The sequence below is a fragment of the Carassius auratus genome, chromosome 25 (genome assembly GCF_003368295.1).
Source record: "Carassius auratus strain Wakin chromosome 25, ASM336829v1, whole genome shotgun sequence".
NCBI lineage: Eukaryota > Metazoa > Chordata > Actinopteri > Cypriniformes > Cyprinidae > Carassius > Carassius auratus.
This window is the reverse complement of record NC_039267.1, coordinates 12,559,208-12,582,467: the sequence shown is the minus strand read 5'-3', so window position 1 is coordinate 12,582,467 and position 23,260 is coordinate 12,559,208. Positions and strand designations below refer to the sequence as shown.

The following is a 23,260-nucleotide window of genomic DNA, read 5'->3' as shown; positions in this document are numbered from 1 at the left end:
GAAGCCTCTTCAGGGCCTGACGGGAGATCGGGAGCTTCTTTGGGGCCTAATGGGAGATCGGGAGCCTCTTTGGGGCCTAACGGGAGATCGGGAGCCTCTTCTGTGCTTAACTGGGGATCGGGAGCACACCATGGGCCTAACCGGGGATATATCAGAGGAAGATCTATGAACGGGACCAGAGCTTCTTGATGTATTTGTTGGTTGCTGTCAGAAGAGTCATCTACCGGATCCCCAAACACTTCTCTAAAATGGATAATGAAATTTTGTAATGAAGAGGTGATCGCAGTGTCTTGAAACCATAGCGTTTTAGCCTATCTTAATGCGGCTCCAGATGATAAACGAAATCTTGGATCTTTCCATGGGATATTGGGGAGCGTGTTGTTCGAGAGCGAGTGAACATTGTAGCAGAAACCTATTGAAATCTCCCGCCCGGCCTGAGAAGAGCGCTGGTCGAGAGACGGTGTCCGTGACATACACCAGCGTGGGGGCGGGGTTTGCGGAAGCACTGTCTTTGCGCTGTGTTGGATTCATAGCGGTTTGCGTCAAGTCTTCTGTCAGGACATAGACGAGAGCCAGAGGTAACTGAATCCAAGCACAGTTCTTTATTTACAAGATAGTGAGAGTCGGGTAAGTAGACAGTGTTTTTCAGGTGCAGGTTCGTTGCAGATCACACAGTGTGAAGTGAAGGAAGGTGAGTAAGTCGTTTACAGAGTTGTCAATGCCACTCAATCACAGTTCGCTAACCCTTTTCTCTTTCACAGATCACTCTAAGAACCGGAGGATATCAGGCAAACACAGGAGACTCGGGGAATCGCTGGATTTCAGGCCACAGGGTAGTGCTCAAGAATCCTGGAGAGAGTAGAATAATGACACAGAGGTTAGTGTTTAAAAGGTAAGTATACTTTATGTCAAAGGATCTGTGGTGCATCGGATGATAGCAAGATAACATTCGATGGTCCGTTCCTGTTGGAGGCTTGACCCTGAACTGGGGCTGTGGTGAGTGATTTATAGTCCTTTTGATGAGGTCGCTGATAGTGAACATGTGTGGGTGATTAGAACTTGACTGGTTCCTGACACAGTTAATGGGCTTTAGTTAGGGGAACCCAAGACTATAAACTATCCCTCCCAATCGCTTCGCACACGTCCCAGAAAAAAATCTAAACCACGTCTCGGCACAGTAACCTCGGCAAGATGCTCAGCAGCACTCGCATACAAAATTCCCCTCTAACAACAGACCTCATACCTTTATTGATTGCCTTAGAAATACAGCACAGGTGTTTGTCTTTTTCCCCTAATGAGACACAAGGCAGAAGGCTTAACTCTACATTTCCCTGCGACCTTGATGGACTCAACTCAACATCAGAAATCTGACCTAGCTGACAACGCTGAAAAAGCGTCACTAAACTGGAGGAAGGTATATTACATAACTCTAACATTAGAGACTGCATTCAATGTTCAGGCTACCAATAACTTACCCCGACAATACATCATTTTGACATGGTTCTACCAAGCCCACACAATCCTTTCTATCAGGCCAAACATGTGTGCATGCCTCAATCACCACCTCTGACTGTGCTGGTATTATTTTTTGTTTTCCCTGTGGCCAGTAAATAGCACTTATCTGTCCTGACCCATCAACAAAGTTGAATAAGTCCTCGGATCCAGCAAGCATTTGGTTCACACCTTAACTTGTACTTCACTTTCTACCCCTAAAACTTGTTTCTACTTATTTGTATTTTTTATTCTTTTATTATGTGTTTTATGTTCTGTCGCTGTCATTCTGTTGTACTGCGGAGCTTCTGTCACGAAAACAAATTCCTCGTATGTGTAAACATACCTGGCAATAAAGCTCATTCTGATTCTGATTCTGATCATGATAAACAACCATCTACAGACTGTGTCAGCACAATCCTCCCATAGCCTTTAATTACATTAATTTCAATAAATCCTGGATTTGATGACCCATTCAAGTCTTTGACAATAAGCACTCCCCTTTTTGTTATTACTTTGCCGCATATAATTAAATCCACCTCAGTGTACCCAATATATGAAATAACTAAACCATTCGCAGCTAACAAATTAAACCTCTGAATAGGTGGATAATCAGTGCAAAACAGGGTGCCGGTGAGGGAGAACACGTTAACAGAGATAACAAGAGGGGCAGAGAACATTCCTGAGAGCCACCAAAACAGAAAGCCATGTGCTCCAGGACAACAAAAAGCCTCAGACCCCACCGAAATCATGACCGTACCCCCTCCACCAAGGAGCGCCACCAGGCTACTTAAGGGAGGGGCTTACCATGTCTCCAGCAGAAGTCATCAATCAGCGACCAATCCAGAATATCCCGAGGCGATACCCAACTCCTCTCCTCCAGACCGTAGCCCTCCCAGTCCACCAGGTATTGGAAACTCCTACCATGATGACGAAGATTACCAAGGTCCTTAATCCGGTTGCGATATGGCTCAAGTTGGTTCCCTCTCTTGGTCGGGTGCACCCTGTTTTTCATGAGCTGTCTCCTTCGTAGAGGGGAATTTGGGTAAGGGCACAAAATGAACCATCTTAGATTATCAATCGACCACTGTGAGAATAACAGTGTAACCTCTCGAAAGGAGTAAACCAGAGATTAAATCTAAGGCAATATGTGACCAGGGATGAGAAGGAATGGGCAGGAGTTGAAGTAGACCAATGGAGGGACAGTTAGAGACCTTGTTTTGGGGACAAACGGAGCAAGCTAATACAAACTGCCTGTCATCCTGGCCCATAGAGGGCCACCAAAATCGTTGGCGACAGGTGATCCTAGACTCATGATCCTACTGAAAGACCTCAGGGCGTAGCCCTGCTGTCATGAACAACCGACCTGCCGGACATTTGACTGGTATTTTCTCCCCTCGTCTGGCCTCCTCCACCCGCCGCTCAACGTCCCAGGAGAGAACCTCTACCACCACTCCCTCAGTGAGTATAGTTTCAGCAGGGGCCTGCTCTCCTGATTGCTCGAACTGACGAGATAGAGTATCGGGCTTTGAGTTAAAGCGATCAAAAAAGAGTGCCCAGCAAGCCTGGCGTGGACTCAGCCGTCTAGACCCACTACCAGTGACGCCACTCGCACAAGGCCAACCTCATCGCCAGCAGCTCACGGTTGCCAATGTCGTAATTTCATTCTGCAGGTTTAAGGCGACTTGAAAAATATGCACAGGGGTGGAACTTTTCATCCCTACAGGAACGCTGTAAAAAGACTGCACCTTCCCCAATTTCAGATGCATCCACCTCAACAATGAATTGCCGTTCGGGATCTGGAAAGGAGAGAACAGGAGCAGAGATAAATCGGCACTTTAAATTATCAAAGGCCTCCTGAACCTGAGCGCTCCAGGTGAACGGTAGCTTGATGGAGATGAGCGCCGTTAAGGGTGCAGCTACCTGGCTAAAATTCCTGATGAATCACCGGTAAAAGTTGGCAAAGCCAAAGAAATGCTACAGACCCTTCCTGGAGTTGGGGACTGGCCACTTGGTGACAGCCTTGACCTTGGCCTGATCCAGCTTAATCTCCCCCGCGGAGACTATAAAGCCCAGGAATGAGACAGACTTGGCGTGGAACTCGCACTTCTCCACTTTGACATAAAACTGGTTCTCCAGCAGCTGTTGGAGGACCTGGCGCACGTGCTGAGTGTGCATCTGAAGAGATGGAGAAATACACAAAGACAAATCGCTTAATCATGTCTCCCAACATGCTATTGACCTTGCCCTGGAAGACAGCAGGAGCATTAGTAAGCCCAAACGTAAGGACCAGGTATTCATAATGTCTCGTGGGGGTATTGAAGGCTATCTACTACTCTTCGCCCCCAGGAATGTGGATGAGTTTATAGGTGTTGCAGAGGTCTAATTTAGTGAAGACCTTGGCTTCCTGCAAAATTTCAAAGGCAGATGACATTAACATCAAGGGGTACCTGTTCTTTGTAGTAATGTCATTAAACCCTTGGTAATCAATGCAAGGACACAGAGAGCTATCCTTCTTCTTGATAAAGAAGAACCCAGCGCCGGCAGGGGAAGACAAGTGGCGAATGAGACCGGCTTTTAAGGATTCTTGAATGTATGTGACCATAGCCTCTCGTTCAGGACCTGACTGGAGAAGTGCCTGGGAGGAGCTCGATGGCACAATCGAATGGCCGGTGAGGAGGCAGCGAGGTGGCACGGGACTTGCTGAAAACCAGCCACAGATCACAGTACTTCCCCGGGACCCCAGTGACGTCAGCAGCCTCAACCTGCAACACAGGAGACACAGACAAAGGAGGAGAGGTAGCACCAAGGCAACATGCATGATCCGATTGACTCCAAGACACAATCTGACTGCGGGACCAATCCACTTGATGGCTGTGCTGAGCCCACCAAGGGTGCCCGAGAACAAGACTAACATGAGGGGACTCCAGGAGGAACAACACAACCCACTCACGAGGCTGACTCAGGCTGACCAGAGAGGCCCCAGACAGTGACAGGAGAAGAAAAAGGGATGGCAGAAATGCCCCAGCCCTTAGCAGTGCTGTAGTCCAGGAAGCTGGCTTCGGCGCCAGAATCAATAAGGACATTGCAGAAGTGGGCGGAGGCTTGGTACATGATGGTGGCAGAGAGCTGGGTACATGACTTAGGGGAGATAAGAGGAGAAGCACCCACCAGGACTCCCTGGTTGACTAGTGGGCCGTGGCTTTTAACGGACCAATGTTCCCTCTAATTTTTTTCAGCACTGAGCAAATTCTTTTTTTTCTGAGCGCACATTTCAGTACTGTGAGCAATTCGCAATCGCACGACCTGCCGAAAATGACTAAGAGCCTGCGTTAGCCAAAGAGATGACAGCAAATGCATCAATATATTTACAAGGTTGATATTTATTCAATATCCTTTATAATGGTTGGACTTTGGGAAGATTTTAATGATGGTGTTTTACCAGTCAGTTTAGTTGAACTTAAAGGATCTTTGGTTGATTAGGTTTCAATAAGGTTTAGAGAGGTTATTATGACTGGTTCACTGGTTATTATGACTGATAATGATATATATAAAAAATAAAAGTATCCAAGATGTTTAGTCATTTCTCAGCAGGTAAAACATTTAAGTGGAACTTCAATGAAAGAAAAATGTGAATGCAGTGCTTAACAATAATAGGCCTATTAAATTGACATGGTGTAAATTTTCCTAAAGGTAGCCTATATAAACAATTTAATAACCGCAACAAACTAGTGCAACACACTAGGTAACAAAACATGTTATTTGAATGTCATTGAGGACGATAGGCCTATCTGGCTATGTGGCTCATCTTGTCTGCAGGCCTATAGAAGACACATCTCTCCAAAGAACAGCATCTGAAAAACAGGTTAACCAAAAGAGAAACATAATTTCTCTTCAAAACACAAAATCATTTTTACATTAAACAACTGCAAATATACTAAAACAGAATTAACCTACATGATTCAATGACTAAACATAATTATGTCAAAATGTTGTTGCAGTAATCAAGATCACTTTGATCTTTATTAGGCCTAATAGGTCTAATTGAAAATATTGGAAATAAATTTCTACCTCAAATCTTCTCTCGTCTGTCTTTGTCCCCTTTCCAGTGGTTGTAGACCTTGTCAAGGTCTATAGGACCCTCTTTTTGCCTTGATTTAATTCTCATCAGTTGGTCCAAATGGAAAACTTCAAGGCGGTTGCGCGATTTTGTCTTAATGGCATTCATTAGACTGAACCCGCGTTCACAGTCGGCGCTGGATGCTTGGAATGTGCCACAAATGTCAAGAAGTTTTGCCAGATCTGGAAAATGCTCACTTTTCAGGGACCAGGTTACAATCTCAGAAAATGATCTGAGCAGTCCGATTTTCCTTTTTTCATTAACCATGAACTTGAATTCGTTGTATTGTTGACAAATGCGCCCCGGGACCGAATCGTCTGCTTCATCCATAAGCGCTTCAAACTTCTTCGCCAGACTGGTCACGTCATTCAGCCCATGATCAAATTCACCAACTGCATGATCCAACGTGTCCGGCTCAAACGCAGCCCACTCTTTGAGCTCATTTTCAGGGAAGCGGGCATCCAAGTGCTCACAAACTTTATGGACAAACAGAAGAATGTCCCGTGTGTTCACTGAACTCTCACTTTCCAAAACTGTGAGCACTCGTTTTCCCCAGTGAACTCGCTCTCCTAAATATTGCGCTCGTAGTTTCTGTATTTTCGCTCTTGCAATGCAGTGCCCATCCATGACCGTAAGATTACTGCGCTGTAAGCAGGTGCACAGCTGAGCGAGTTCCTCAAGCACTTCTGCTAGCACAGTGATTGCAAATTTGTACTTGGTGTCGGTTAGTTTTCTATGACAGTATTTCGCAATGGGGTCAGAGTCGGCATCTTTTGCACAGTATTCGGTCAAAGCGCTGAAATTTCGCAAAAAAGCGTGCACAGCTTGGTAGCGTGACAGCCAACGCACTTCATTCAAAGGTCTAAAAGACAGCGAATCCACTTCTAAAACCTCTGCCATCTCTGTGAATTTGGCTTTCTTCACAGATGGTCTGCAAAACATGGAGTATACTGTCCGGACTGGCGTTTCTACCTCTTTCATTATAGGGACATCTTTCCATGCGTCATCGATTCCTAAGTCCTCCCTATGGGCCACGCAGTGTTGCTCAGTCAGGTGCGGTACCTGACGCTTCAGTAAAGCAGCTAATCCTTTATGTCTGCCTAACATGACAGAAGCACCATCTGAAGTAAACATGACCATTTTGTTCATGTCTAGCACATGGTCTGCGTAGAACTTGGTAATGGCATCAAGGATGTTTTCTGCAGTGCATCCTGAAAGCTGAATGATTCCAGCAAAAACTGTCTTGTAACTGAAATCAGTTTGCTCCCGAAACTTAATGTAAAGCACAAGCATCTTATGCACTGAGATATCGGTACTTTCATCCACAATTAGTGTGTGGACACGAGCATTTCTTATGCTGCTTATCATCTCAGTCTGCACAACTGAGTTGATGCATTCCACAAATTCAAAAGCATAATTTTTGCTTCTCCAACTCTGAGGTAGGTCGACATATTTTGCCATGTGATCGTGTATATCCTGAACTGATAACATGGACATGTTGGTGTTAATTGCTAGCATCACATTGTCGATCAATATTTTTATTTGTTCAGGGTCGGATCGTGCTCTCTGAATTCGTCTCTCTCGGGATTCATTAGTTTCGGTGAGAATTTTATCGATAGAGTTCCCATGTCTAAGTCTTAATGTTTTCAATGCGTCTACATGGACTTTCTGTGTCAGATGACGCTTAAGGTAATCAAGCTTCCACTCGGACCAATGTTTCCCCCGAGCGAACTCTCCTTTCACTTTGGCCTCCGAGCAGAATTTGCAGATCACGCCACTCCTTTCTTCATATCTAAATATGTCTGACAGTTTTATCCTACCTGGACCATCTTTTGTGTCAGTTTGGACTATTTCAATCAGCCACTCATGTTTAAACGTTAGGCAGACCTTTTTCTGGGGCACCTGCTCTGCCTTTCTCTTCGCCATGTTAGCCTAAGCCTACTGTATGACTGCTGGGGCACGCCAAGAGTAACCTAGGATACTTGTATGTAAACATTCTAACGTACATCGGGCTTGGTTGTCATATCTCAGTATTTTAAATGTTTATTACATCGCCTTGATAGTCAGATGTTTAACCCCTGGAAAAAAAAAATTGTTCGTGCGGTCTGAAAAATGTGCGCGGTCTGAAAAATCTATTGCGCGACTACTTCGACTGGCCTGCGCGGCCGCGCACGCGCGCAGCTTAGAGGGAACATTGGACATGACTGAGCAAAGTGGCCTGGCTTCCCACAATAGAGGCAGAGGCCCTGCACAAGCCTATGTTGTTTCTCATGGGCAGATAATTGAAGTCGTCCCAACTGCATGGGCTCAGGTGCCGTCAGGGACGGGATGCCGAAACATAGCCCGCAGCACCCCCTCATTCCAATCGCAAGAGGTCACTAGTGTCTTAAACTGGATGGCATATTCAGTCACAGAACGGCCACCTTGACGGAGCCATGCTAGTTTAGATACAGCCTCATCCTCCTTAACAGAGCAATCAAAAAGCTTAATCATTTCACAGCAAAATTCCTCAAAATCCGAGCAGAATCGGGCTCTTGTATCCCAAACGACCATCACCCACTCACAAGCGTTTCCTGTCAGCAGTGTGATGACATAAACAACCTTCAAGCACTCTGTAGTGTAATGATGTGGTTGCAGTGCGAATACCAGCGTTCATTGAGATAGAAACGCCCGACATGAATTCAGATCTCCATCATACAAGGGCAGATTGTTGGCGTGTGGTTCGAGTGAGAGGCTGGGGAACCACCGAAGCAGCAGACGACAGAACATCTTGCAGTTCGCGGAAGCGGCCACATAACTCAGTGAGGGTCTCTACCTCCTGAGCGGTGGATGAGAGCTGGCTGGCTTGGTGGCGAAGGAGAGCGCCTTGATGAGTGATAGCCGACTGAACAAAATCCTCACCTGATGGATCCATCTCAGTCTGGATCCATCTCCGGTCAGTCCGTACTGTCAAAAGCAAGACCAGGATCCAACAGCAGGTAAATTAATATTAAGGTTTATTAACAAATAAAACTCAGAAGACTTAATTGAAAAATAAAAAACAAGGCTGGGTGAGAAACATAGTGTAGTGTTGACTGCGGAACACCTGGTAGGCCATCAAAACAAAAAGCCATGTGCTCCAGGAGAACAAAAAGCCTCAGACCCCACCAAGATCGTGACATCAACATCTTTCAATATGCCCAACTTGTCTGCAGCGGCGACAGATAGGTCTACCCTGATGGTGAAATTGGTCTGAACTTTTTCATCCTCCCCTGGATTCATACCTAGGTCTTGCACTTTCACTGTTAGGCAATAAATTCTGTTCTCCTTCACGAACTTCATTAATTATTCCAACCACCATTTTCTTTATTTTTCCTTTTAACTGCAAGAAAACCTCCTGTCTAATATCCTCAACCAATTTTGCTTTATCTGGGGCTGTTAACTGTAATGTTATGGCCAGCGCCGCCGCTCCCACCACGCGCATCACGCACCGTGCGTAGGGCACCAAGTGCTGAGGGGGCACCAAAAATAGCCTAATGAATTTTTTTTTTATTCCGGTATTATTTCATTAGCCTATATAAATATTAGCCACATTTTAGCCATGTATATGTAACAAAAAAGGGGGAGCAAGAAAGATATTTATTTAATAATTGCTCTAGTATAGAAAGTGTTTTTGCGTATCATACCAATCCTGAAAGTTATAAAAAAAAAAAAAGAGTCCCCTATTCTCCATTAAACTTTTGACACCAAAGTGTTCCTATCACAAAAGGAAACATAACCATATTTGCATTTGTTGCTTGACTTTGAGGTAAAGGAGAACTATCTGTTCCCTGCTGCTGCTCACTGGATGTAGAGGGTAATTGTGCATATTGTGTAGTTGGCATCTTCCTTGCTATTGCCCAATGTCCAGACTGCCAAACTATGCTAAGTTGTAACACTCCAAATAAAAGGATTACAGAAAGAGGCCAACAGGTTTCTAACTGGATGAAATTAATTTGGGCCTCAGTAGCCAAGGAGACTCAAGGAGGACAAGCACACAACCTCAATGAATACAAACAAGGCTTTTATTCTTTTATAATAAACAATTCATATTAAAACCTCAAAAGGGCAAAACAGCATGTTAAGATGGATGTCACATATAGTTAAAAGTGCATTTGACAAATCACAAGTTACAAAAAAAAAAAAAAAAGCAATGAACAAGCAGAAAAGTATTCAGCAGGGTTTCAACACCTTAAAATTAGTTAATGTGGCATTATACATAATTCCATTACACAGCAAACACCAAAAGGTACAAAAATCCATAAGTGCATCAGTTAAATCAGAAATTTTAAATTCAATACACAACATAAGATCAGTCAATATGTGCCAAAACCATTCTGGCTAGCTACTAGGCGTTGTCAATATAAAACAATGGCACATGAAAGATAACCTGCCCCAGGCCCTGTACACACACACACTCACGATTACAATCACGATTACAATCACACATACAGTACAAGTATATATATATATATATATATATATATATATATATATATATATATATATATATATATATATATATATATACACATACAAACCCGAAATAAAAACACAATGCAATGATGTGCAATCCCAATTCTATTTTATACCCCTTCCCCTACCCCTCCGCCTACCCCTTCCCCTTGTCCCTTAAATCAGAGTGTCAAGGGGTGGGGGAGGATATATTCCCCTAAGGATTGGGACATCACTACCATGATGTCACACGTCATCAGCGTTCGTCGTCTAGCTCTTACAAAACACACATATACTGGTGTGCATTAGAGCCTTTAATTACCATTCTGTATTAATGAGCTGCTTACTGACACATACACACATTTCTGAAATCACGCAGCTCACACATCCAGGAGAAAATGAACTTGTCAACGCTGCCCTAAGACTTTTATTAAATACAGTTTAAATACTGAATCGCTACATTATATTTTCCAGCGACAAGAGGATACAATCGCTGTTTTTAAAGAAACTTTAAGTAAACAGACGCGAATACACACAACCTCAATTTCTCTCTCTCTCTCTCTCTCTCTCTCTCTCTCTCTCTCTTTCTCTCTCTCTCTCTCGAATAGGCAATATTTGAGAAAATGGTTTAGCGATTTCTAATTATTGGGGGGATTAGTCTATGGCAGTTATTGCCCTGATCAGACATATGCTGTAACACTATCATGCAGTCTGTAATGATATGACGCAAGCAAATATCAGCGAATTTTTGCAAACATTTCTTTGAGTAACATGACCGTTAATATGAACTCACAAATGAATGTAACATAAAACAAATAATTACTTTTCGTTAAAATCTTTATGCCAAAAAAGCTTACATTTATGTGTCTTTTTGTTCGCTATAGCAGCCATATTGCCGATATTTTTCATACCCCTTCGTTTGAAGTGTGGTCCCGAAAAATCTTCGTTTGAAGGACTATCTGGCCCTTCCCCTTCCCCTACCTCTCCAACCAAAAGAGAATCGAGACAGGGGAAGGGCTAAGGGGTAGAATTGGGCCTTAAACTGAGAAAATGTATCATTTTAAGGGAAAAATAAGTTGTTGTTAAATTTCATGGCATCAACACATCTAAAAGAAATTGGGACAAGGCCATGTTTCCCACTGTGTGGCATCCCCTCTCCTTTTTATAACAGTCTGCAAATGTCCAGGGACTGTCTTAGGTCTTCTTTGTCACATCTTCCTTCCTTATGATGCGCCAAATGTTTTCTATGGGTGAAAGATCTGGACTGCAGGCTGGCCATTTCAGTACCCGGATCCTTCTTCTACGCAGCCATGATGTTGTAATTGATGCAGTATTCGGTCTGGCATTGTCATGTTGGAAAATGCAAAGTCTTCCCTGAAAGAGATGACGTCTGGATGGGAGCATTTGCTGTTCTAGAACTTAAATATACTGTACCTTTCAGCATTGATGGTGCCTTTCCAGTATCGTAAGCTACCCATGCCATAGGCACTCATGCAACCTCATACCAGGTTGCATGAGTGCGTGCTTCTGAACTGAGCGCTCATAACAACTTGGGTTGTCCTTGTCCTCTTTAGTCCAGATGACATGGCGTCAGTTTTCCAAAAAGAACTTCACATTTTGATTCGTCTGACCACAGAAAAGTTTTCCACTTTGCCACAGTCCATTTTAAATATGCCTTGGCCCAGAGAAAACGTCTGCCCTTATTGATCATTTTTAGATATGGCTTCTTTTTTGACCTGTAGAGAGTCTTAGCCGGTGAATGGCATGGTGGATTGTGGATTGTGTTCACCGACAATGTTTTCTTGAAGTAATCCTGAGCCCATGTTGTGATTTCCATTACAGTATCATTCCTGTATGTGATGCAGTGTCGTCTAAGGGCCAAAGATCACGGGCATCCAGTATGGTTTTCCAGCCTTGACCCTTACGCACAGAGATTGTTCCAGATTCTCTGAATCTTTGGATGATAATCTGCACTGTGGATGCTGATAACTTCAAACTATTCAATTCTTCTCTGAGAATCTCCTTTCTGATATTGCTCCACTATTTTTCGCTGCAGCATTGGGGGAATTGGTGATCCTGTGCCCATCTTGACTTTACCAACTGACCTTATAAGTTGCAAATTGTTCCTCCATCTGTCCAGCTATTGTGAATGTATATATTGTTTTTTATTTATTATGTTTAAATTACATCTAATCTAATTTTCTAATTTTAAATTCTATATTTTCAGAGTTCTCTGTGTTTATTTATTTCATGGTAAAGTTATTTCCTAGTTAATCGTTTGTTGCATGTATGCAGTAGGCCTAGCCTGCATTTAAAAACTGAGGTGCCACTAGTTGCGGTTCTCTTTCAAGCATTAATTTCGGTGTCTCACTATGGGATACATACGCCCCTTCCGCATATTCCTCAGAAGCCCAATTCCATTACGCCAGCCCCAATTGGCTGGCTGACATGACGTTGCATCAGGTAGTGGCTCCCTCCTCTCTGTAAAAAAGGAGCGGCGCAACGTCATTATGACATTCAAAAATCTCTTCTCGCTTCACACCAGATGCCTACCCAACTCTGATAGCTATCAACAGTGGGAGCCAGCAGCCTGTCATGGAGAAAAAAACATTTCCAAATGCTCCACGTGAAACTTTGGCGTTCCGCCCTTTTTCTATCGTGTCTAAAGATTTTGGTTAATATGCACGAGGGAGAGAGAGAGAGAGAGAGAGAGAGAGAGAAAGAGAGAGAGCGCTCTTGTAGTTTGAAGACTGTGAGTGCATGAGCGTGCGTGAAACTTTGGTGTTTCGCACTTTTTCTATCTTGTTTAATAATTTTGATTAATATGCACAAGGGAGACAGAGAGCAAGAAGCGCTCGTGTTGTTTGAAGACTGTGAGTGCGCGCGCGCAGCCGGGGCTCTCTCTCTCGTACGTGCCCTGTCAGTCGCAGCAGTCATTCTATTCTACATCACTCACCGATCAAATAAGTCTTTGACAGCCGCCAAAAAAAAGATCAATGCATAAAAACCCCTGGATTGGTTATATAATGTTGGACAGAATGTTGATCCGGCCATCGCGTATATTCAGCGCACATAAGGTAAACGTTTTGCAAACGTATTTTAGAGAAATAAAAACAGGTCGACGAATGGATGCGCATATTTTGCGTCTACGTATTTTTTGCGTCAACATCATCGATGACCTCGACGCGTTGTACCAGCCCTAGAGCCAAGTTATTTGGTCTTAAACTAAAGCCGTTTCTCAATAACCTTACTTGTCTGTACTTGTGTTCTTGTGGACTTGTGAAACGTCATCAGTCGCTGCCCAAGTACTGTTCCAATTCAAAGTTCACATCTAGCCAAGTCCAGTTCAAATCCCCCGATGTGTTCTTGATCCGCCCCTTTTACCGAGGATGCATCATAGACAGGTAAAAGAAATGGACACAGCAACCCCATTGGAACTCAATTGAGACAATTGAGCGTTTTTTAGCACTTCCGTTTCTGACGCGCAGACTCAAACGAAGCTTGACGACGCAAGCAACCTGTCTGACAGATTTAAATCTTCTAGTAGCTGTGCGTGCAAACTGCTATCGTTAATCTTGCAGAGACGGCGAGCTTGAGCGGGGAGTTCTTTGTCGTGAGTGAGCAGGAGTAAGTATTCTGATTAATTATTTTGTATAGTATTTTAAAATGTAACGCCAGTACGCCATATTAAGTTAATTGCCTGCGAGCTTCTCCTCCTGTCTGTACGGTAATGCGACAGAGAGCCGAGTGGTTATGACGCAATCGTTAGCCTATTTTTTACAAAAACTGTTTATACGGGTCCATAATGTAAGTGACGCCAAAATGAATGGGAGTCAATGGGAATGCTAACGCAAGTGAAGTTCTGCTAAAAGATGGCAGCCCCCACCCGACTTCAACTTCCGGTCGAGTTCCTTGCCCCCTGGGATGCATGGAGAGGTGACTTGTGCGGACTTGATATGGGTCATAACCCAGAATTCAGTTCGAACCAGGTTTGCATCAATGGCAGAGTTGTTTTATCACAAAATGTAATTTAATTCTAAGAGTTTTGATGCAAAATGTTGTTTAAACTTCGAAGCTACTGTCGAATTTCAACTGTTTTCCCTGCTTTTTTTATTTAAATTGTAGCGGAGTTTGTTTATTGCTAGATTGTTCTTAATGTAAAGAGTTGTTTCCACATATTTTATTTTAAATTACATAAATATAATCACAGTTGTAATGTTATATTAATATGTTTAATTATTTTTAAAATAAAAAAGAGGCAGTTGTTTAATATTATATTCAATTTCATTATAAATATAAAGTGTAAATAATCAAGAGTAGGTACATATTAGTTTTATAAATACTATATTTAATATATTGCAAATAAAAAAGTAGTTAATTCAAGTAAAGCATGCAGGCCTATTGCATGCTGAGTGACGTTATCAAGTATGTCGTTCGATTTGTAGAATGACTAGACTTACGTCCTCCCGTCCTCGAGAGTTCATTCTTCTGAGTCGAACTTGGCAAGTCCGAACTCGGAAGGACGGAAGTCCAGACTCTGCAAACTTGGTATTGAGAAACGCCTTAAGCCTTCTATCTTGTGATTTTATTTCCTTTCAGGAACCATGTTGTCTTTTCCCAAAGTGATATTGTGAATGCTACTCTAAACAGAAGACAATTATAGCTATTTTTATAAATAATTATTTTTAACAAAACAAATGCTGGCATAGTAATGGTTGTGCCGGTGTAAAAAAAATAAAATAATTATATATATATATATATATATCATAACCTCCCTAGTGTGTGTGTGTGTGTGTGTGTGTATATATATATATATATATATATATATATATATATATATATATAATTTTAAATACATTTATTTCATATTAAGTATGCTTAAAAACAATTCAAATATTTATTGACATATCACTTAAGACTTAGTGATATAAAATTATAATTTAACTTTATTTGGAGTATTTCTTCATTGAACAATGCACATTTCTTTATAGTTTTTAAATGAAAGACATTAAAAGGTACCTGAAGTATACGTACATTAGTTCCACTTTAGCACAATAAGACATACTTATATCTTTAGTTGGACCTCGGCACTACTTTCACACAATTAAAGTACATTAAGCACAAAAGTAATTGTTCCAGTTTAGCAGTCTGTAAGTATAACAGTTAGTATACCAAAGGTACACATGCAGAAAAATATGTACATTTATTTATAGTATACTTAATAAATGTATTTCAAAAACATTTTAATATTTTTTTTTCACTAGTGCAGTAGTATAATATTTTACAATGTAGTCAAATCCAGATGTTTACATTCATGTCCCGTAAACTTATTTCCAACTGAATATTCTTTTTCACTCATAAATGTCACATTACACAAGATTTTTCATGCTGTTTTTAACCACTAGTCGTTATTAATCTTATTTATTGTTTTGCTCTCTCTTTTTCCTCTTCTTAAGAATCTTTAAAGATGATGATGAAGACCGTTTTGCTGCTGATCTCAGTACTCCTAACTGAACCTCTTCAGTCCAAGGGCAGACCATCCACACAAGATGAGAGTCAGTTTTTCTTTTGTTGTATTATGTCTCAGTTGAAAATGAGTTAATTGAAGAAGTGCTTTCTGACAATGTCCTGAATTTAGTAATGGTTCAGATAAAACATCTAATGCAGAGCAAGTGTGCAAACGAGATTGGAAACACTTCACAAAACAAACACTATCAGGGAATATATAGAAATAATTTGAAATTGTTTGCTTATCTAGGACAATTAATTTGAATTATGAATTATTTTAATTGGTAAATTATGTTGCCTGAATTTTAATAGCCTTGATAAATAACTAACTTCTTGCACCATGTTCTTAGCGTTAGCCCTGGTCGAGCCAATGCTGTACACTTTATATCCGGGGGACAAACTGGAGCTGAGCTGTCAAGCTGTAGAGGAGATACAGGAAGTGACCTGGACTAAGGACCACGTTCCACTGGTTGATGGAGAGCGCACCCGCCTGCGCAACCATCAGATGGAGATTGAGACAGTAGAGCCGGCCGACTCTGGTCTGTATGCATGCTTTGCTCAGGGACCCAACAGCAACCATACAGATTACTTCAATATCAACGTTACAGGTGAGAAATTATGATTTGGGTTGATTTTCATATTGTTCACAACAACAACATTTTAACCTAAATTTTTGTTCTTGATCAGATGGATTGGCTTCCTCAAAAGACAATGAAGAAGATGAGACTTCCTCAGAAGACACCAAGCTATCAAGTGACCAGAAACTGCTTCGTGAGTTGCCCTCCTCTCTTAGTCAAACTCTGTGTGCTCCAAACTCTGACTCAAAGAGCTGCAAATGTCAATAACAGTATGAGTTCTTCAAGAAATTGCTAGGATGATACATGATGAACTTTTGTTCATTAGACTGAAATTCTTCATTTCTTTATTAATCTTGGATTCCCAAGGGCATCAAAACAATCAGATGGACCAAAACTTGCAACCAACACTCAAATCTCACGCACGTTTTGGTCACATTTGTACAATCACTCTCCAGGAACGTACTCTTGTGTTGTTTTGGAGTAATGTTCTAAGTCATAGTTTTACAATGAGGAAGTTAAAAGTCTAAGATCCATTGAGAAACAACTGTTTTACTGAAGACAACCAAGCACAAACATGCATGAACTAAAGAAGTGACTTCCAACAAATAAACAGAAAAAAAGAACACCAAATGTTTCAGTCCATCCCGGTATTGTACACATCATAGTTTCATTTTGACCAGTTTCAAATGACCACTTAAATTTTTGTCATTTTATTTTATGTACTTTCTGTCTGTTGTTCAGCAATGGCGCCTGTCTGGGCTCAGCCTGATAATATGGAGAAGAAGCTCTACACTGTTCCTGCCAGCAAAACCGTCAAGTTCCGTTGCCAGGCCAATGGTAACCCTACACCAACAGTCAAGTGGCTCAAGAACGGGAAAGAGTTTAAGAAAGACCAGAGAATAGGAGGCTATAAGGTGAGGACAACTTGATGTGACTGCAGACACAGCACTGAAATGCTACACTAAGTTGTATGAACCACTTCTGTAGTACTTTTTTCCTACTTTTAGTATATTCAGTCTATGGTTGCTTTATGCTATACTTTTGAAAAAAAAAAAGCAGAATGGACACTGTCATAAATGCACAAGTCACTGGCATCATAATTCAGCTGCACATTAGAGGTCTTTTATGCTTTTCTGAATTTCTTAAGTTTTGAAGTTCATAAAGCTTTTGGCTTGAGAAGAGGCCTGTATAAGTGGATATGAATATGGATGTTTTCCTGCTCTCCACCATGAAACTCCATGTCTCTTTCCAAAGTGACCTGATGGAGATTTTCTGCTTAAAGGGGTCATGAAAGGCATGTTTTAAATGCCATAATGTTTCCTGAGGTGCACTTAAATCAAACGCATTTTAAATGGTAATTTCCTACCTTGAATTTAGCCCTATGATCATAATGTTAAGTTGGAAGGGGCGTGTCTATTGTGAGACTTCAAAGTAAACACCCACTGTTATGATTGGCTAACATCTTTGCATATAATATGAGCATTGCACATGGAGCTCTTTGAAAAACTTATTCTATGACAGCTGTCATGATTAACTAATCATGAAAAGTGCTGATCTTATATATTATATTTAGAACTACACCTGTTGCATTAAAGGTTGTAGCACTGCACTGTAGCTGAACACAGTCATGTCTAATAAGCACACAATGATCTGCTTAGGGCCGCACAATTTCTGCAGGCTCAGCAATCCATTCATCAGAACACAGTTAAAACATGATGTAAATAAGAGACTCGTTGAATAGTGTAATCAGTGTCAATGATTATAACAGGAGTTTTGACAGACATGCAGAAATTAAAAAACTGATAGACTTGCACTGACTTGCAAAGATGATCTTTGATCGATTTCTGTATATAAAATCATCACAGTATAGATAACAGATGATTTTCACACTGCTAACAGAAACAGTTTGAAGTTGATTGTTTAGTCACTCACTGGATTGATTCACTAATGCATAAACAGCAAAAGCACTTTGTGACAAATAATGTCTCTAGCTTACATGACCCCTTACATATTACACTGAACACAGCTCATTCTGAAGTTTGCAAATGTATGTATATGTACTCAATTTTGAGGAAAATATATATTGTGATATATATCCATATATTTGTATTTATATACATCACATAAAGTAATAAATCAATTAACAAGACATCCAGTTGTCCAAAAATCCAAAACTTTTCAGTACTTCTTTTAAAAAATGTTATATACCATCACACATATTTATATCAAATGTATAACTATGCAAACAATAAAGGGAGATAATTTGTTCAGCATTATGCAAACCCAAGCATTAACTTTTGAAAAAGAAACTGATTGTTTCAAAGCTAAACCGTAAAAATGTAGTGCAATATTTTTTTTGTCTTCATTGCTTTAGATATTCGTTTTCTATGTATCAATAAGTTCTGACTCAGAATCACTTCTTTCTAGTCTTGTACATTGCGGTGTAATTTTAACACACACACACACACACACACACACACACACACCCACACACACCCACACACACACACACACACACACACACACACACATATATATATATATATATATATATATATATATATATATATATATATATATATATATATATCTTTTTATTTTTTTATGCCCACATGGAATCTGCATTGATTGTATTTCCTGATATGTATTAACTAATTCATATATCTTATTAGATATGTGTATATCTCTATAGATTCGAGAGCACATGCGGACCATCATAATGGAGTCGGTGGTACCGTCAGACAAAGGCAACTACACCTGCCTGGTGGAAAACAAACACGGCAGCATCAATCACACCTACCAGCTGGATGTAGTCGGTCGGTCATATATATGTTTTTTTTTTTTTTTTTTTTTTTATAAATATCAGTTTTTTATGTTAACTGGGGTCATTTCTAAGTAATGTACCTTGTAAATTTTTCTCTGTGTGTTTTATTCAGAGCGTTCACCACAAAAGCCGATTCTTCAGGCTGGGTTGCCTGCTAACCGTACAGTAGTGGAGGGGAGTGACGTGGAGTTCGTCTGTAAAGCCTTCAGCGATCCTCAGCCTCACATCCAGTGGCTGAAGCATATCGTGGTCAACGGAAGTAGATTTGGCCCTGATGGACTGCCATATGTTCGGATCTTGAAGGTAAAATGGACCCACTTTATATTAAGTGGCCTTAACTACTATGTACTTACATTTTAATAATAATTTAGTACAATGTACTTATTGTGTACATGTTTTTACATTGTACTTATATTATAAAAAACTACATGTAATTACATCTGTATTTAAGTTCTGTAATTACATTTATAATTACACTGTTGACCCATACTTTACACCTAAACCCACCCTTAAACTTACCCATACCTCCAACCCTCTCCCTAACCTTACCCCTATCCCACCTCAATAGCAGCAAAAGTGTTTTACAATACAATATGAACACAATAAGTACAGTGTACTTATTTTTGTATGTAAGTACATAGTAGTTAAAGCCACCTAATATAAAGTGGGACCGGTAAAACCTATTTAACCAGTCTGAGATGGTCCTATGTGTGTTTCAAGGTTGTTGGCCAATTAAATTTAAAATTCTTTATTTTTGTTGACAAAACATTGTTGTAACAGCTCAGAATTGTCCAATATTTCATAATCCTACAGTTTGTAAAAATGAACAAGTAAACCTGCTGTCAAATTCCCCAAAGACATCCACTGTAAGTGTATATAAATACATTAAAGGATTAGTTCACTTCCAGAATAAAAGATAACTGATAATTTACTCACCCCCATATTATCCAAGATGTTCATGTCTTACTTTCATCAGCTGCAAAGAAGTTAAGATTTTTAAAGAAAACACTCCAGGATTTTTCTTAATTAGATTAGATTAGATTCAACTTTATTGTCATTATGCAGAGTACAAGTACAGAGCTAATGAAATGCAGTTAGCATCTAACCAGAAGTGCAAGAATATAGTGTTTTATATACATAAAAGTGCAGAGTAAGTAAAGCTATGATATACAGAATGTACAGTGGAGTTGCTATATACAGTATTGAGCAGAGTATATACAGAGTATAAATATGAATTCAATGTAGATATTGTATGTACATTATGAACAGAGCAATGAAGGATTATATATACATTATGAATAGCAGGAACGTGAGAACAGTGGTAATAAATACAGTTGAATGAGTGTGCAAAGTATTGTTGAACAATCTATTATATGCAAAATAACAGTAGTGCAATGATTTTTTGTAGAAATAGTCTACTGTGCTTGTACAGTAACCACTTAGACAGTTTATAGTGTAATGGATTTAACCATGTGCAGTCTGTGCAAAATATGAGTAGTGCAATACATGTATGTAAAGTACTGTGACCAGTGCAGTAAAAGAGCAGGTGCAGGTTATATAGGTGGTGCGGCATTCAGAAGTGTCACAGCCTCAGGAAAGAAGCTCTTCCTGAGTCTACTAGTTTGAGAGCGTAGGCTTCTGTAACGCCTGCCGGATGGAAGGAGGGTGAAAAGTCCATGGTTAGGGTGAGAGGCATCCTTGATGATGTTTCTTGCCCTGCCCAGACAGCGCTTCTGATAAATGTTCTCGATGGATGTTAACTGGGTGCCGGTGATCCGTTGAGCAGTTTTCACCACCCGCTGGAGTGCTTTGCGGTCAGATGTGGAGCAATTGCTGTACCACACTGAGATGCAGTTTGTGAGTATGCTCTCAATGGTACAGCGGTAGAATTCAGCAAGGATCCTGGGACTGAGGTGAACTTTTTTAAGGCTCCGTAAGAAGTAAAGGCGCTGCTGAGCCTTTTTGACCAGGGTGGAGGTGTTTAGGGACCAGGTGAGGTCATCTGAGATGTTGATGCCAAGGAACTTGAAACTTGATACACGCTCCACTACAGCTCTGTGGATGTATATGGGTGTGTGTGCATGATTCCTAGTCCGCCTGAAGTCCACAATGACCTCCTTTGTCTTCTGGGTGTTTAGTTCCAGGTTGTTGGTGGCACACCACACAGCCAGGTGCTGCACCTCATCCCTGTATGCTGACTCGTCGTAATCCTTGATCAGACCTACCACCGTGGTGTCATCTGCAAATTTGATTATGGTGTTGGAGCCATAAACAGGAACGCAGTCACGGGTGAATAGGGAGTACAGGAGAGGGCTCAGTACGCAGCCTTGTGGCACTCCAGTGTTCAGGGTGATGATGGAGGAGGAGAGGTTATCTAACTTAACAGACTGAGGTCTGTTAGTCAGAAAATCTAGAATCCAGTTGCAGATGGGTGTGCTGATTCCAAGATGGCTGAGCTTGGAGATCAGCTTGGAGGGGATTACCGTATTAAATGCAGAACTGAAGTCTATGAACAGCATTCTCACATTAATATAATGGACTTCAATGGTGGTCCAAATTAGCAGTTTCAGTGAAGCTTCAAAGGGCTCTGCAAGATCCCAGCCGAGGAATAAGGGTCTTGTCCAGTGAAACTATTGGTCATTTTCTTAAATATATAAAAACTTTAACTTAGATTTGAACAATGAATATATGTGCTTAGTTGAAATTTACTCACAGCTCTGTTTCGATTTACAATCATAGACAATAATCATATAATAAACTTGTTTTGAATTCAAAGTTGCAGACCAGTTACAAATGTGTAAAATGACTTGCACATAAATTCAAAGCCAGGCACAAATGTGCATTATATACAGTATATTTACTTTTGCACTTATGCAGCTCAGAAAGCATCAAAATGCATAAGTAACAGTTATTGTAAAACACTGGAAATCCTTCACCCTGATATGTAAATATTACATTCTTGGCAGACTCTCATTATCTATTTCATAAGAGCAGTAAAGGCAGGGGCCTAACAGTGACACTGGGTTCTAAAATCATTATCCAGAAATGCTCTTTTTTCATCTGGTAGGTTTTCCCAAAGCTGTCTGGCCTTATTCTGTCATTCTTTTCTCTATAGACTGCAGGCGTCAACACCACGGATAAGGAGATGGAGGTACTGTTTGTCAGGAATGTGTCTTTAGAGGATGCTGGAGAGTACACCTGCTTGGCTGGAAACTCTATAGGCCACTCCCATCAATCTGCATGGTTGACTGTCTATAAAGGTATCATTGTTTCTCATGGTACTATGTTTGTTTAATTTATTCTTTCAGTCTAGCAGCATTGATTTATTTTTTCAGTCTGACTCTACTGTGAGCTGAATTGGTCACATGACTGGTGGTTTTCATAAAATCAAAAATATGTTGTATGCTAGTTTGATTTTATGGAAGGCACAAGCTATTATGTTTGAAGAACTGTATGAAAATTGTGGTTTAATAGAACTATCTATCTATATGTGTGTGTGTGTGTGTGTGTCTGTGTAGTTATTCTTCATACGCTATACACTAATGTTCAGCCCCTGTAAAATCATAATATGAGCTAACTGCCAGGTTCCTGTCATTTCAGCATTATCCTCCAGTCAAGCTCCAGCCGTCCTACGCCTGACTTATGTACTGCCATCTGTCCTGGTCTGCATGCTTTTCCTAGTCATGGTAGTGTTGTTTGTTTGCTTGTATTTTGAGCCAAATAAGCCTCGCAATTTTCTCTGCACCTGAGGCCTCATTTTCACCTTCCACAAATTCGGACATACTTAAAAATACAACATGCTGTTTTTTCTTCATTTACAAAATGTTAATGTAGGTTGTGATGAAAAGTAAAATGTTTTCTATGAAAGACTTTTGTATTATTATATTTGTATTATTAGTTTTTTAAATACATCCTGCAAATTGTGTGTGTGTGTGTGTGTGTGGTTCAGGTATACTCTACATCAGGGGTGCCCAAGCCTGGTCCTGGAGATCTACCTACCTTCAGTTTCCAGGACCAGGGTTGGACACCCCTGCCCTACATTATGGGGACAAAATATCCCCTCAAAGATGGCAATATCTAAAACCCTTGTGGGGACATGTTGGGCAACATGAGGAAAGGAGCCAATTCAAGTTTTTATTTGTATTTTTTTTTATCTAAAATAGGAAAATGTTGTATGTGATGGATGGTTTAGGCTTATAGAAAATACCATTTGTACACTATAAATCCAGTACACCTATAAAATGTCCCAATAAAACATGGAAACCC

General features: G+C 40.7%; 1 protein-coding gene across 2 annotated transcripts in view; it reads left to right on the top strand.

Annotated features, from left to right (window-relative positions):
* LOC113043354 (fibroblast growth factor receptor 1-A-like) overlaps positions 1-23,260 on the top strand; it is a 27,375-nt gene extending 4,115 nt beyond the window's left edge. The window contains exons 2-10 of one of the 2 annotated variants that reach the window (XM_026202684.1): positions 15,541-15,639; positions 15,943-16,200; positions 16,280-16,363; positions 16,912-17,084; positions 18,863-18,986; positions 19,107-19,297; positions 22,110-22,254; positions 22,944-23,000; positions 23,094-23,260. In XM_026202684.1, coding sequence (XP_026058469.1) covers positions 15,552-15,639; positions 15,943-16,200; positions 16,280-16,363; positions 16,912-17,084; positions 18,863-18,986; positions 19,107-19,297; positions 22,110-22,254; positions 22,944-23,000; positions 23,094-23,152 — 1,179 coding nt within the window. In that variant the 5' untranslated portion in view covers positions 15,541-15,551 and the 3' untranslated portion in view covers positions 23,153-23,260. Of the gene's footprint in view, positions 1-15,540; positions 15,640-15,942; positions 16,201-16,279; positions 16,364-16,911; positions 17,085-18,862; positions 18,987-19,106; positions 19,298-22,109; positions 22,255-22,594; positions 22,681-22,943 lie in introns of both variants that reach the window. The other variant, XM_026202683.1, reaches the window with a different exon arrangement.